General features: G+C 37.2%; 1 protein-coding gene across 1 annotated transcript in view; it reads left to right on the forward strand.

The window, feature by feature from the left end:
* Nucleotides 1-14,603, forward strand: part of LOC134344937 (ADP/ATP translocase 4-like) — a 35,447-nt gene extending 20,844 nt beyond the window's left edge. The window contains exons 4-6 of the mRNA XM_063045069.1: nt 1,164-1,318; nt 11,397-11,522; nt 13,497-14,603. Coding sequence (XP_062901139.1) covers nt 1,164-1,318; nt 11,397-11,522; nt 13,497-13,688 — 473 coding nt within the window. The 3' untranslated portion in view covers nt 13,689-14,603. The remainder of the gene's footprint in view (nt 1-1,163; nt 1,319-11,396; nt 11,523-13,496) is intronic.
* The last annotated feature ends 412 nt before the right edge of the window (nt 14,604-15,015 follow it).

The raw sequence follows: 15,015 nt of genomic DNA on the forward strand, positions 1-15,015 counted from the left end.
ATGTTAACTGCTAAAAAAAAAATAGAAACTGGAGAATCCTTTGAATAATGAGAGATTGAAAGGTATTGATGTTCAGCGGGACCGGGATGTCCTTGGATGTGAATTACTGAAAGCTAAGATGGAGATATAACAAGCAAATCAAGAAAGAATAGTTTATTATTTTAATGGTAAGATGATTTGAGTCTAATTAAGGACACCTTGTTATAATCATATAAGGCCCAAGGAGTCAGTATCTGAAATGCTATAATCTGTCTACATAAATGGTGTGTAGTACATGTATACTGGCTTGACCCCTGCAATAGTGAGTTTGTAACTGGCTAATTACACTTAATGGCAATACAACTCAAACCTCCAAATGAATGTTAGTCCTCATCAGAGTGTCGTATTGGATAGCAGTGTTTGTGCTTCTTTGCAACTACTGTATAATTCTTACAGAATTTTGCAATTACCATTTCTCCCAAAAATCAAAAAAGATATATATGATGGTAATGTATCTGAGAAAGAGGAAACATTCAATGCCATCAATAATTGGCAGTGTTAAGATTTAGTCATTCAACAGTTAGTGCCATAAAAAGACAAAACACAAATACTTATGCATATCAAATGATCAATTTCATCGCTATAAAGCAATAGTGGTTTGATGAATGCAATGGAAGAAATATTGGTTAGTTGTTTTGAAAATTAAAATCAACACCAATCACCCATGGTTATTCAATAAAAGGCAGAGACCCTGTTAAAAGATTTTTTTAAACAGATGACAGTAAAAGTGAATCATTTGTTGCAAATAGAGTGGCATAACAAATTTAACATTAGGACTAATTTACAAATCATTAATAGGCAAGGAAAGCAGCAGGTGCTCTCCATCCTGCAGCAAGTATACTTCCTGGTGCTTTGGCTCAGATAACTGGCGGGGTGGGCGGGAGGTGGAGATTAATTTTAAGTTTACTGGAGTACTAACGAAATAACAGCAAACTAAAAAATCTGCTGGTCTGGCACTATCTTTATTTTACTGTATTATTATATATATTCCATTTATATAATATATGACTCATTGGTCCAGCATTTTAATTAAACAGTTATCCATTTAATTTTGCAGAAGAATCTTATGCATTGTCTCTCAAAAATGTTTTATTGTAACTGGAGTGTGCATTTAAACTGTATAGGTCCTCAGGAAAGGCAATTTACAGGTCTTGCTGACTGCATCATGAAAATTGCAAAGCGAGATGGGCCTCGAGGTCTTTATCAAGGATTTGCTGTTTCAGTGAATGGTATCATTGTATATCGAGCTTCCTACTTCGGATGCTATGACACAATCAAGGTGACTTTTAAAATATTTATGTTCTAAATAAGCTGATATTTTTTATTAAACAAGAGAAGATCTGCGGGTGTTAGAAATCCAAGCAACACACACAAAATGCTGTGGAACTCAGCAGGCCAGGCAGCATCTATGGGAAGAAAAGTACAGTTGACGTTTCGGGCCAAGATGTCAACTGTACTTTTTTCCGTAGATGCTGACTGGCCTGTTGAGTTCCGCTAGCATTTTGTGATTTTTTTTTTTGCTTTGGGTTAACCTATTATTCATTTGGGTATTTTTATTCAAGTAAATCATGATGATTTCTCTATACATATATTTTTGACGTGTTTCAGATTAATATAGGTTTCTGAATCTCAGGTTAATTCTTAGAATGTCAAATGAACATGCTTCAATTTATTTCAGCCACAAATTTGTATCAAGTAAACCGTGATTTTGTTTGGATTGTTGAATAATCTATAAACAAAAGAAAAATTACATCAATTATTTATTTAGTGATACAGTGTAGAGTAGGCCCTTCTGGTCTTTTGAGCCATGCCGCCCCATCAATTCCCAACAAACCCACTTAACCCTAACCTTATCACGGGGCAATTTATAATGACCATTTAGCCTACCCAGCACATCTTTGTCCTGTGGGAGGATCCAGAGAAAAACCATGTATTCCACAGAGATGACGTACAAAGACTCCTAACAGAATGGCTCCGGACTCCAGAACATCCTGAGCTGTAATAGTGTTGTGCTAATTAAGCGACTGCTTGGTAATTCACTCATATGGTAAATGTTTTCTAATTGCAGACTAATATCAATTCCTAAATATGATTTCTTCTTCTTCTTCATGTGCCATGCGCGTTACACGCTTTCCACATGGAACAATCCCACGCAGCGTCAATGATATCTCACACACTTAGATCTGTTAGTTCTTTCACAGTGTCCATATATTTTCTTCTTTACCTTCCTCTTCCGCGTTTCCCAGGCATACGACCTTGTAATGTAAGGCATTCTATTTCTCCCTTTCTGATGACATGGCCCAGGAATTTAAGTGTCCTCTTATTTAGTGTTCTTACTAAAGATCTCTTTGTATGGGCACGTTGGAGTACTATCTCTTCAGTTACCCTATCTCTACATGATATTTTCAACATTCTTCTAAGAAACCACATTTTTTTTGCTTCTAAGTTTCTTTGGAGTTCTGGTGCTATAGTCCATGTTTCAGAAGCATACAGCAAGATTGACCAGATGTAACATTTTAGTAGCCTAAGTCTTGTTATAGAAGTGTGTCTGTTGGTGAAGATGGGTTTCATTTTTTAGAAGTTGGTTTTGGCAATGGCAATTCTTTTTATTTCTACTTCTAGCATCTTGTGGTATAAAGCTACCAAGGCAATTAAAGTTGGTATTTTGTTCAATCCCTTGGTTACTGGTGTACAATTGGCAGTTGGGAGTATCCTGCTGTTTTGATATTACCATACATTTGGTTTTTTTTAACAGTTGATGGTTAGATCAAAATCTGCACTTGTTTGTACTGCTTTGTCTAGGAGGATTTGTAGGTCTTCTGCAGCACTTGCTGTTAGGGTGGTATGATCTGCATATCTTACATTATTGATGTTAGCACCTCCAATTTTTATCCCATCTAGGTCTTCTATTTCTCTGAGAATCATTTCACTATAGATATTAAATAATTCGGTGAGGCAACGCATCCCTGTCTAACTCCTATTTGAATTTTAGTCCAACTGCTTATTTTATCATCAATTTTTACCGCCACCGTTTGGTTCCAATATAAATTTTGAAGCAGTTGTTGGTCCCTTCCGTCAATGTTTAGTTTAGCGAGAATTTGAAATAATTTTTCATGTTGCACTTCGTCGAATGCTTGAGTGAAATCAATAAAACATAAAAAGACATCATTTTGATATTCAATTGCCCTTTCTGAAAGCATACGTAGTATGAAAATTGCATTCCTAGTTCCTCTATCCTAAATAAACCCATACTGCAGTTTAGAAGTTTCTGGCCTAAACTTGTTTTTAATTCGACTCAGAACAATTTTCAACAAAATCTTTATTATGTGACTCATAAGATTGATTGTTCTAGAATTTTCGCAGTTAATCATTCCAGGAATTTTTGGCAGAGTTATAAATACTGATTTCAAGAGATTGTCAGGCAATACCAGAGTCATATATACCATTAAACATTTTTATTTATTTAAATATTTACATATTTAAAATATCATTTAGACTCTTCAAATAAATCTCTGGATTGTGTGCTGATCCATGCATTAAATGCACATTAACAAAGATATTGTGATTACATTGTTTGAATATTTGATACTGCACTGCCTTACTTAAGTACTGATAAACATTTTGAATACATCACACAGGAAATCTGATCCTACAGACAGAAGCAGGCTTACATATCCAAGAACTTTTAGGATGTGCCATTGCCTTTACCTTTTACTGTAAAGTCTAGTACAGAAGTTGTCAAGGTGTCAGCCCAGTTGCAAAGACAAGCAGATGTTTGATCATTATTTTGATGAGGACTTCATTAGTTTTGATTATCTTTGCTGTAAGTAATCTTCAGTCATTAACAGAAAGACAAAATCCTCAGCCCCTTTTGTACCCCATCTTTCCTCTGCTTCTCACCCTTCTCCCATTCCATAAAATTGGCCTAAACTCTGTCTATGTTGATTATACAGTATATCTACCAGTTCTATTGCCCTCCATGATGCAGCAAGTGAAAAGTAATACTGGGAATTTAAGTTGCGGAAGTGACCTTATTTTAAAAAAGTTCCAAATACTGAGTTTTTAATGCATTTCATCTTTCAAAAAGTTAACAGCTTATTAAAATCCATATGCACATCTTCAGAAAATTACTTAAGTGAAAAGGCAAAAGATGATCTAGAAATCTGACACAAGTGCAGAAAATATTGAAAGTACCCTGTGGGTCAGGCATCATTGGTGGAGAGTAATAATGCCAATATTTCAGGTTAACAATGACAAGGTTATTTGTAGAAGTGTGAGCTCCCACGATTAAAAGAAATTGACACCTAAGTAATGATAATTTCTGATGAAAGACTTATCAACCTGAAACATTTGATGTTTCTCTCTCCACAGATGCTGCTATGGATATTTTCAGCATCTATCTTTTGATAAATTAACTTGTGCATCCTGTGACTTAGTTTGTGACTTCAGCAGAGATAACAGATCCAAGGACTGATACTGACATGGACTTTGCTTGTGACATTTCGGGTTCAGAGCTATATAGAACCAGCAAAGACTGCACAACATGCTTTGCACAGCGCTGACAGCCCTTTAGAATAGAGATGTTGTGTTGGCTACAGCTTAATTGAGAAATGAGAACTAGAGTGGAATTGTCATTTCTATGTTCCATTTCATTGTCAATCCTTTCCTTAACAATGGGTAAAATATCCAGGAAATTGTCATTGTAGTTAGGTATATGGTCTGCCTATACACACTTGATTGATACCCCTAAGGTTCTATGGCAGCAGACATTCTTGCAATTACTTGCAATGCAAATCAACTATTGATAGAGTTGGGTTTCATTTTATCTGCTGTTGCATGTACTATTATCATTATTTTGCAAGTTGCTAATGTACCTCAATCGTTATTGTTATCATACTTTGCACACAATGTTCAGTTATTCGTATGTCACTACTTTGAAAGTTGAGTCATCAGGTGAAAATCTAACATAATGTTTTAAGTGGACGTGCCTCATTCCATGACATTACAGGAAACATTTGAGAACAATGAAAAGCTTTATGGCAATGCTGACTATAATGCTGAAGATTTATTCTCCAAAACTAGTTGCAACCCTATCCACTGATATAATCACTTATGGTACATTCTTACTGTTCGGAAAATTGCCCAGATATCTCTTTACTACATAAAAAAACAGGTTATTACCATCCTGTCTGTATAGAGTCATAGAGCACTGCAGCACAACAGTATTCCCTTTGAACCACTTAGTCCAGTTGGTCTGGTTTTCTGCCTAGTCCCACCTACTTGCGCTTGGACCATAGCCCCTCATACCTCTCATCCATGTACCTATCAAATTTCTCTTAAATGCTACAATCAAAACTATATCTACCACTTCTGCTGGTAACTCATTCTACACTCAGACCATCCTCTGAAGTAGCTCCCTCTCAGATTTTCCTTTTTCACCCTTCAACCTAAACCTATTATTTCTAGCTCTAGATCACCCAACCTCAGTGGAAAAACCCTGTATACATTCACTGTATCTTTACCCCCTCATAATTTTGTATATCTCTATAAGATCTCCCCTCATTCTCCTCTGTTCCAGAAAATAAAGTCCTAACCTATTCAACCTATATCTGTAATCCAGGTCCTCAAGTCCCAGCAACATCCGTGTAAATTTTCTCTGCACTCTATCGAGCTTATTGATATCTGTATATTCTTAATAATTGGCAAAGTGACAGAAGCTGTTGTACGCCATGCTATTCAGCAGAACAAACTTGCTGACTGAGAGTCACTAATTCCTCAAAGACCATTTGGCTCCAAAGTAGCTGCCTTAACTTGAAGGCAATGTTTGATAAGTTGACACATCAGGGAACCTTGGTAAAACTGAAGTGAATGAATATCTGAATATCAGGGTCAAAACTTTCCTCTAGCTTATATCAAACAAGCATGAAAGATAATTTAGGTTGGGGAGGTCATTCATCTCAACCCAGGAATTTGTCAGTGTAGTGTTCTATAACCAATCATCTCCAGTGTTTCCCACCATTCTAAAATGAGAATGAGAAATGTTTGATGCTACTACACTGTCTTCAATTCAATTGAAACAATAGTGAAGCAATGTGTGCATCATGCACTGATAACAGGTCACTGTTTAGCTATGGTCTGATTAATGATGAGCAGTGCAAACCCAGAAAGTTCATGCTAATCACTAAATGCCCACTAACATTATTCCTACAGCGAGCCTACTGTATTCCTCCCATCTCAGATTCCAGTCAGATGTCCCAGTTCAACTACTCATCTCTGCATAAGGAGCAATTTGCAAAGGCCAAGTAATTTCTCAACCCACCCATCTTTAGGAATGTGGGAGGAAACAGGAAACAATCATGAGAAGTGCAAAATCCACACAGACAGCTCCGAAGGTCATGACTGAACATCACTGGAGCTGTAAAGCACTGGCTGTGCTATGCTAAACGCTAAGCAGATTTTGCCTACTTCCCCTTTACTTTCAGCGGTGTTGTTATAACCAACTTCCTTACCATTATCATTCTGAAAGAATATTAACCATAAACTGGACCTGCAGACATAAATATTAAAAAACGGGGAGCATATCAACTCTGCGGATTTCTAAGAAAGGCTGTATTATTTGGTGAATGTGGTGTATCAATCAAACCAAAATTTTGATTACTTTCATTCTAGGAGTATGTTGGAATGTAGTCTCAAATTGTCTACTGTAGGTGATGAGTTACAGCAATACCTGGAGAAACTCAACTGCATCTGCAACAAAGCATTTCACTTGACTGAAATCTGTACTAAGCATACATCCATCACTTGTGTACTTTGTTGCCATTGTTTAGCATTTAAAAATATACTGTTAAAACTCACCAAGATTTCTTAATGGTATCTCTCACACCAACATCTACATATTTCTCTTCAATTCATGCATTATACTGGCTTAGAAATAGATCATCATCCCTTCACTGCTGTACAATGGAAACTCTGGAATTCTTTATTCAACAACCTTGAAATTAAACCTTCACAACAAAGTAAAACCAGTTCATTACACTGGACAGCAATTTCTTTCAAAAGCGTTGCTTCCTCAGAATTTTCTATGGTTATGACAGATCGCTTGAAGCTGAACACATATAACTTCAGACTACTTGTATACCATAGGAAGTTGGATAGACAAGAAATTTACTTTATTGAATATAATGCCTTTAATTGCATAACGGTGCTGACACTTTGCAATAGTTCAATTAAGCTAAAAATGTTTGGTTGATGATTTTCATTTGTACTCAGCTTCTGGCTTAAGTGTTCAACAAAATAATCAGCATTGATGGATTCCAGTTGACCCAATAACATTTCTCCATGACTACAGTGTCCTGGTGAAACCCTTCGTCATGCTCGTCACTGACAGTGCCAAGATTTGCAGGGAAGAAGTATAAATGGGAGTGCAGAAAATGAATCTTTAGTGATGTGTTTTACTTCATGTTTTTGTGTGCTTGAAGCATATTGGCAACCAGCTGCATGTTATTTGGTGTGTTGTAGTTGCCAAGAAAATTTTCAACAATGTCCTTGAATACCTTCCATGCAATTTTCTCTGGTCCTACTAGAAGTCCTTTGAATTACCTGTCATTGATGACCTGTTTGATTTGTGGACCAACAAAAATACCTTCCTTAAACTTGGCATCAGTTATTCTAGGAAAAGTCTGTCTCAAATATCGAACTCCTTCACCTTCCTTGTTCTTCGCTTTCACAAAACTTTTCACTAGCCCCAGTTTTATATGAAGAGGAGGCAAAAATATCTTTGTTTAATCTACAAGTGGTTTATGTGCCACCCTTTTCTGCCGTGGAACCAACTGCTTACGGAGTGGCCAATCCTTTTTAATGTAATGAGGTTCTTTAGCACAGCAAATGAAACAACGGTACTTGGTGTATCTGAGCTGCATTCTAATAGCAGTGCTACTACTTTCAGATCACTACAGATATTCCAGTTGTAGTTACTGTACTGTATGTGTTTCAACAAGACTTCCAAATTTCATGAGCTTTCTTTCATGTGTATCACATAGCTGATTGGTATTGAAGGGTGGGCATTGCCATTGTGTAACAGCACAGCTTTCAGGCTTAATGCTAAAGAATAGAAAGACACCATTGTTGTGGATCATGCTGGAAACCCAAAACAGTCAAAAAACTATTAATGTCAGTGCAGAAATACAGATTACTACCTGGCCAAAGAATTGTGCCAAATCTTCTTGGCGGCTGCAAAAGACAGAAATTTTTGTGTCTTTTGTGAACAACAGAATCCATCCCTGCAGTCTAGAACCCAGCAATTCTGCTTTTGCCTTTGACAAACTCAGGTCTATGACCAAATCATTTAACTCAAATTGAGTTATCAGATGAGGCTTACTCAACATAAAGGGTTCCAAATCTGTGTCAGTATCATTGTCATTTTCCACTTCTGGCTCGTGCATCGTGGTATCTTTGTCTCCTCTAGACTCCGTGTGTCTGGTGCCAATGCATTCCACAGATTCACCACCCTCTGGCTAAAGAAATTCCTGTTCATCTGTGTTCTAAAGGGACATCCTTCTATTCTGAGGCTTGTGCCCTCTTGTCCTGGACTCGCCACTTTTTGAAACATCCTTTCCATGTCCACTCTATCCGGGCCTTTCAATGTTCAGTACATTTCAATTAGATCTCCCCATATTCTAAACTCCAGCGATAGCAGGCTCTGAACCTCATACATTAACCTTTCATTCCTGGGATCATTCTTATGAACTACTTCTGGACCCTCTCCAATGCTGGTATATCCTATCTTGGATATGGGGCCCAAAGCTGCTCACAACACTATAAATGTGGTCTGACCAATGCCTTGTAAAGCCATAGCATTACACCCTTGCTTTTGATTTATAGTCTTCAAAACAACTGCAAACACTGCATTTGCCTTCCTTGCTACCAACTCAAACTGCAAATTAACCTGCACTAGGTCTTCCAAGTGCCTTTGCACCTCAAATTCCTGAATTTGCTCCTCATTTGGAAAATAATCTATACCTTTATTCCTTCTACCAAAGAGCATGACCATACTCTTCTGCACTGTATTCCATCTTTCACTTCTTTACCCATTTCTTAATCTGCGGACTCCCTGGTTCTCAACACTAATTGTATCCACCTATCTTTGTATCATCTGCAAACTTGGCCACAAGGCCATCAATTCCATCATCTAGATCATTAACATAAAACGTGAAAAGTAGCTGACCCAACACTGACCCCTGAGAACACAACTAGTCACCAGCAACCAGCCAGAAAAGGCCCCCTTTAGACCCAATCTTCACCTTTTACCAATCAGCTAAATTTCTATTCATGCTAAAATACCATGGGCTCTTGTTCAGCAGCCTCATGTGCAGCACCTTGTCTTCTGAAAATCGAAGTAAATGACTGACTCCTTTGTCTATCCTGCCTGTTAGTTAGAAACATAGAAAACCTACAGCACAATACAGGCCCTTCGGCCCACAAAGCTGTGCCGAACATGTCCTTACCTTAGAAATTACCTAGGGTTACCCATAGCTCTCTATTTTTTCTAAGCTCCATGTACCTGTCCAGGATTCTCTTAAAAGACCCTATTGTATCCGTCTCCACCACCGTCACCAGCAGCCCATTCCACACACTCACTACTATCTGCATTAAAAAAAAACTTGCCCCTGACATTTCCTCTGTACCTACTTCCAAGCACCTTAAAACTGTGCCCTCTCGTGCTCTCCATTTCAGCCCTGGGAAAAACCCTCTGACTATCCACACGATCAATGCCTCTCATCATCTTGTACACCTCTATCAGGTCACCTCTCATCCTCCACTGCTCCAAGGGAAAAAGGCCGAGTTCACTCAACGTATTCTCTTAAGGCGTGCTCCCCAATCCAGGCAACATCCTTGTAAATCTCCTCTGCACCCTATCTATGGTTTCCACATCCTTCCTGTAGTGAGGCTACCAGAACTGAGCACAGTACTCCAAATGGGGTCTGACCAGGGTCCTATATAGCTGCAACTTTATGTCTTGGCTCCCAAACTCAATCCCACGATTGATGAAGGCCAATACACCGTATGCCTTCTTAACCACAGAGTCAACCTGCGCAGCAGCTTTGTGTGTCTTAGGGACTCGGACCCCAAGATCCATCTGATCCTCCACACTGCCAAGAGTCTTACCATTGATACTATATTCTGCCATCATATTTGACCTACCAAAATGAACCACCTCACACTTATCTGGGTTGAACTCCATCTGCCACTTCTCAGCCCAATTTTGCATCCTATCAATGCCCTGATGTAACCGCTGACAGCCCTCCACACTATCCACAACACCCCCAACTTTTATGTCATCAGCAAATTTACTAACCCATCCTTCCACTTCCTCATCCAGGTCATTTATAAAAATAACAAAGAGTAGGGGTCCCAGAACAGATCCCCGAGGCACACCACTGGTCACCGACCTCCATGAAGAATATAACCTGTCTGTAACCACTCTTTGCCTTCTGTGGGCAAGCCAATTCTGGATCCACAAAGCAATGTCCCCTTGGATCCCATGCCTCCTTACTTTCTCAATAAGCCTTGCATGGGGTACCTTGTTAAATGCCTCACTGAAATCCATATACATTACATCTAGTGCTCTACCTTCATCAATGTGTTTAGTTACATCCTCAAAAAATTCAATCAGGCTCATAAGGCACGACCTGCCTTTGACAAAGCCATGCTGACTATTCCTAATCATATTATGCTTCTCCAAATGTTCATAAATCCTGCCTCTCAGGATCTTCTCCATCAACTTACCAACCACTAAAGTAAGAAAGAATTTTCTGAAAGAATTCTTAACAGTTTTATCAGGCAAGATATCCTCTTAAAGAAACCATACTGAGTTCAACCTATTTTATCATATGCATCCAAGTGACCCGAAAACTCATCATGATGGACTCAATGGAAAAACAAATAGGTTGAGTCATTGCATTTTTGGAATGGCAAAATGTAAACCCTCCATCACTTGCTGTCTTCTTGAGCTGAGTTCACTTAGTTGGTAGGCTTCAAATAAACACCATATAATTACCTAAAGAGGTGAATGTAGCAAAAATTTTTTGCTATTTGTGTAATATTTCCAAATAAATCAGTAATTACAGTGAATCTTAAGTAAGCCCAATATTTGATGATCAATTGCATCAAAACATAAGCATTCTAAATGTTTAGGGTATATTTTCAGAGAAATAGCCTGGGTGTTAAAATTTTCAGTTTTCACTGGAATAAAAAATTGGTGATTTAACAGGCTGCTCTGCTCACATCCCCATTAATTGACAAACATTAATTCATATTTCAATTATTTCTTGGTAAAATTTCATTTGTTTTCTCGACAGGGTGTGTTACCAAACCAAAAGAATACTCCTGTGTTTGTGTCATTTTTGATTGCTCAGGCTGTCACCTCATTTTCTGGGGTATTGTCTTATCCTTTTGACACTGTGAGAAGACGCTTGATGATGCAGGTCAGTAGTAGATTTTGAGGTGCATTCTTGGATTCTCAAGAGCAATTGTCTGAGTTGTACAAAAAAACCAACAGAACCTCTATTTGCCTGGATTGGTCAATATTAAATGGTAGTATTCAGCTTCTAAACATTACAATACTAAGAAATGGCAAAGACTTAATTTCAGTAGAAAGAACCCTGCTTCTTTGAATACCTTTGTGAAACATTCAATAAAACCTATACTTCATTTCATTATTGTAGTTAAAGTGGATCGTTCCAAAGTTATCATGGCCAGCTGTGTTGAATGCACACAGGTCAAGATCTATGATCAGAAACAATAATGTTCTAAGTATGATGTCACTAAATTTTTAGCAGAAGCAATACCTTAAGTACAAGTACATCTGACAGCAAATCAAAATTGTTGTGGACAGCTTAAAGGAGCCCCGGCATGGCTTGGTATAGAATATATGTGTTGCTGTTCACTCTATTTAAGCCTCTAATCATCACATACACTTGTCTTTTTAATATTCCCCGAAGCAGAATGCATTGAGATGTATTAGCTTCAGCAAATATGGTATATAAGCAAGACTGCAAATTCAATTTTCCGAGGTACATCTTACTGATGAGGCCCTAAGGTCTTCTGGAACTTTTCATTTAATGTTTTGTGAGTGAGTTGAACTAGAAATTCCAAATAAATTGCTACACTTTTCACTACTGGTTCCAAAGCTAACCAGAGTCTTTGAATACACTTGATAGGTGACAACAAAATTCACTTTTGGAAAATACAGAGTGTATAAGGACAGAAAAATCCAGTGAGACTTCTACTGAAACAGAAGGGAAATAATGTTGCACTGTGAAAAAGATGATGTTCCTGAATGGCTGAAGGACTTTTTGAGCAATCTTCACATTGGGAGAAAAGCAATTTATTAAGTGGTTATGATGATGCACATGACTCTGCTTTAGTTTTATTATTTATAGTAGATTGCAGAAAACCATCCCAGGTACACTGCACAAGAATTTTTACATCACACTTTTTTTTTACCATAATCTATGTGTAAATTAAATTTGCCCATGATTATAGTTGTACCCTTATTGGACATGCTTTTAATTTCCACATACATCATCATCACTACTACTATTGTTTGGGGGGAATATTTAATGGACTTGGAGTTCACTGTACTATGAAAAACACTTGGAAAGTATACAACACACAGAGCAAGCTGCTGAGAAACTCAGTTACTCCTTGCTGAATATCTTGGTGAACTTGTAATGATCTGTAAGGATATGTTCTCTTGTCAGTGGACGGGAAAGTCTAAAATTCAGACTTAATTTTAGGCATTCTTTCTTTTACATTTCTAATTTAGTGTTTTAATTTTCCACAAAGTTTCCTTCATCAGGCCCACTGGATATGCTACAAGATGATGGCAGCAGCTCACGATTCAGAAGCTGCCAGGCCCATTTAGTGATGCACAATACCTTGGGTATTTTGCAGCAACATACCCTAAAATAATTGCTGAATAAGTGTTGAATTAATGTGCTTTACCAGGCTCCTTGAGCTTGTAGGCTAATATCAGAACTAACTCATTGAACGTGTTAAGGTCTGAACATATCAAAATGTGCTCAGAATGCACAATTCAAATTCAACTCAAATTCACAATTGCTGTCAACAATAATTTGATGGCAGAATATGTTACCGTGATGTATAATTTCTAAACGTTATTAAAGCACTTAGTTTGAATTTGGAAATCAAAATGGCATCTGGGGGAGAAAAGCAAACTAGATAGAACCTGTAGCCCGTATTTTGCAAAGGTTGATGTTTTCCAAAGTAGCAATTATGCTTCAAAATGTAATAACTTCACATTTAAATATTTCTCAACATAACTAGTAACAATTTCAATAAAATTTACTCTACATAATAAATTTAACACAATAATTAGGTAGGTTAGTATTATGAGAGCTCATGACATACTGAGAATTTGAAATTTTAATCCACAGAGTGGCGAATCAGATAGACAGTACACTGGAACACTGGATTGCTTCCGTAAGATTTATAAACATGAGGGATTTGGTGCTTTCTTCCGAGGAGCCTTTTCAAATATCCTGCGTGGAACTGGTGGTGCTTTAGTTCTTGTATTCTATGATGAAATTAAGAAATTGTTAGTTATTTTGGAAAGCAAAGCTCGTTAAGAAAATACATTTTGCAGTTCAATGTCTGTAAAGCATTATCCATGCTACTGAATGGATTCTTGAGTAACACGGAGAAAACAAAATTAAAATTTTCATTTTCTTTTAGTCGTACTTAGTTATACACTTAAGTGCAGGATCTTTAACTAGAACTTCCATGGTGAATTTTCAGAGGTAGTCTTTCCCAAATTCGTTTAAATAGATGACATTGTAGGTAAAAAAATAAAATAAATTCAGGAAACAGCACCATTGAAAAATATTGATTTGACTACTACACCATTCTAAGTAGAGAATGGCAAGATTCATTACACCCACGAAGAGATTAAATATGCTATATGTCTCTCTAAATTGTCTTCCTAAACATTTAACAGCCAATGTCAATTTTTTTCTATACTTACAGAACACTTAACAGAGATATACTATATTTAATAAAGCTTCTGCCAGGCTGCAGTAGAATTTTCTTAGAAATGAAGCTGTAGCTGCTTCTTATCCTCTGATGCACGGAAGTAGTTTGGAATATGCATCTTTTAACAGTTTTATATGTGAGGAATATCAGCAGAGTGTTTAAGTGGGTTCCAGTATTAGAAAAGTACAAAGAAGAGATTTTTCCAGAAAAATGTCCTCTAAACTGAATACACCAAGTTAGCGACATTGTTTTATATTATTTTGGTTATACAAGTCAAACTTAATGCAGTCCAAAAATGCTTTGTTCTATTGGAATAATGAAAATAGAGTAGTAAAATACTTTATTTAACTTATTGCAAAAATTGCATTTTGTGTTGTCAAGACAAAAATCTTGTAGATAACTGATCATTTAATACTGTAATAAAACAAATACTGTACATACTGAAATGTTTATTATAGAGTATTCTGGTATGTCATGTCATCATCAAAAATCTGAACAAATAAAATATCTAATACCAGCCAATCAGTCTGCTCTCAGTCATCCACTATGTAATGTGTTATCAATAGTGCCATCAAATGTTCTTTACTCACCACTAACTTTGTCCTGATTTTTTTTCTGATTGATTCCGCTCCAAACCGCAATATAATCCTTGTCCAAATACGGATAAAATAAGGCAGAGAGCCCTGGTAAAGTTGATGTCAGTTGACATCAAGTACATTTGCTGTAATTGTTGGACGTCAATCATCCCAGCTGCAGGATGTCACTGCAGTAATTTTCAGGACACTGTCCTAAACCTGAGCATCATCGCTAATTTCATTGATGACTTTTGTAACATAGCTTCAGAAGAGAGGGTTTCAGTGATTGCACGAAGTTCAATTCTATGGAATAATCAATGTGACTAAGGCCCAGACATCATTCAGAGAT

This window comes from Mobula hypostoma, chromosome 4 (assembly GCF_963921235.1).
Source record: "Mobula hypostoma chromosome 4, sMobHyp1.1, whole genome shotgun sequence".
NCBI classification, from domain to species: domain Eukaryota; kingdom Metazoa; phylum Chordata; class Chondrichthyes; order Myliobatiformes; family Myliobatidae; genus Mobula; species Mobula hypostoma.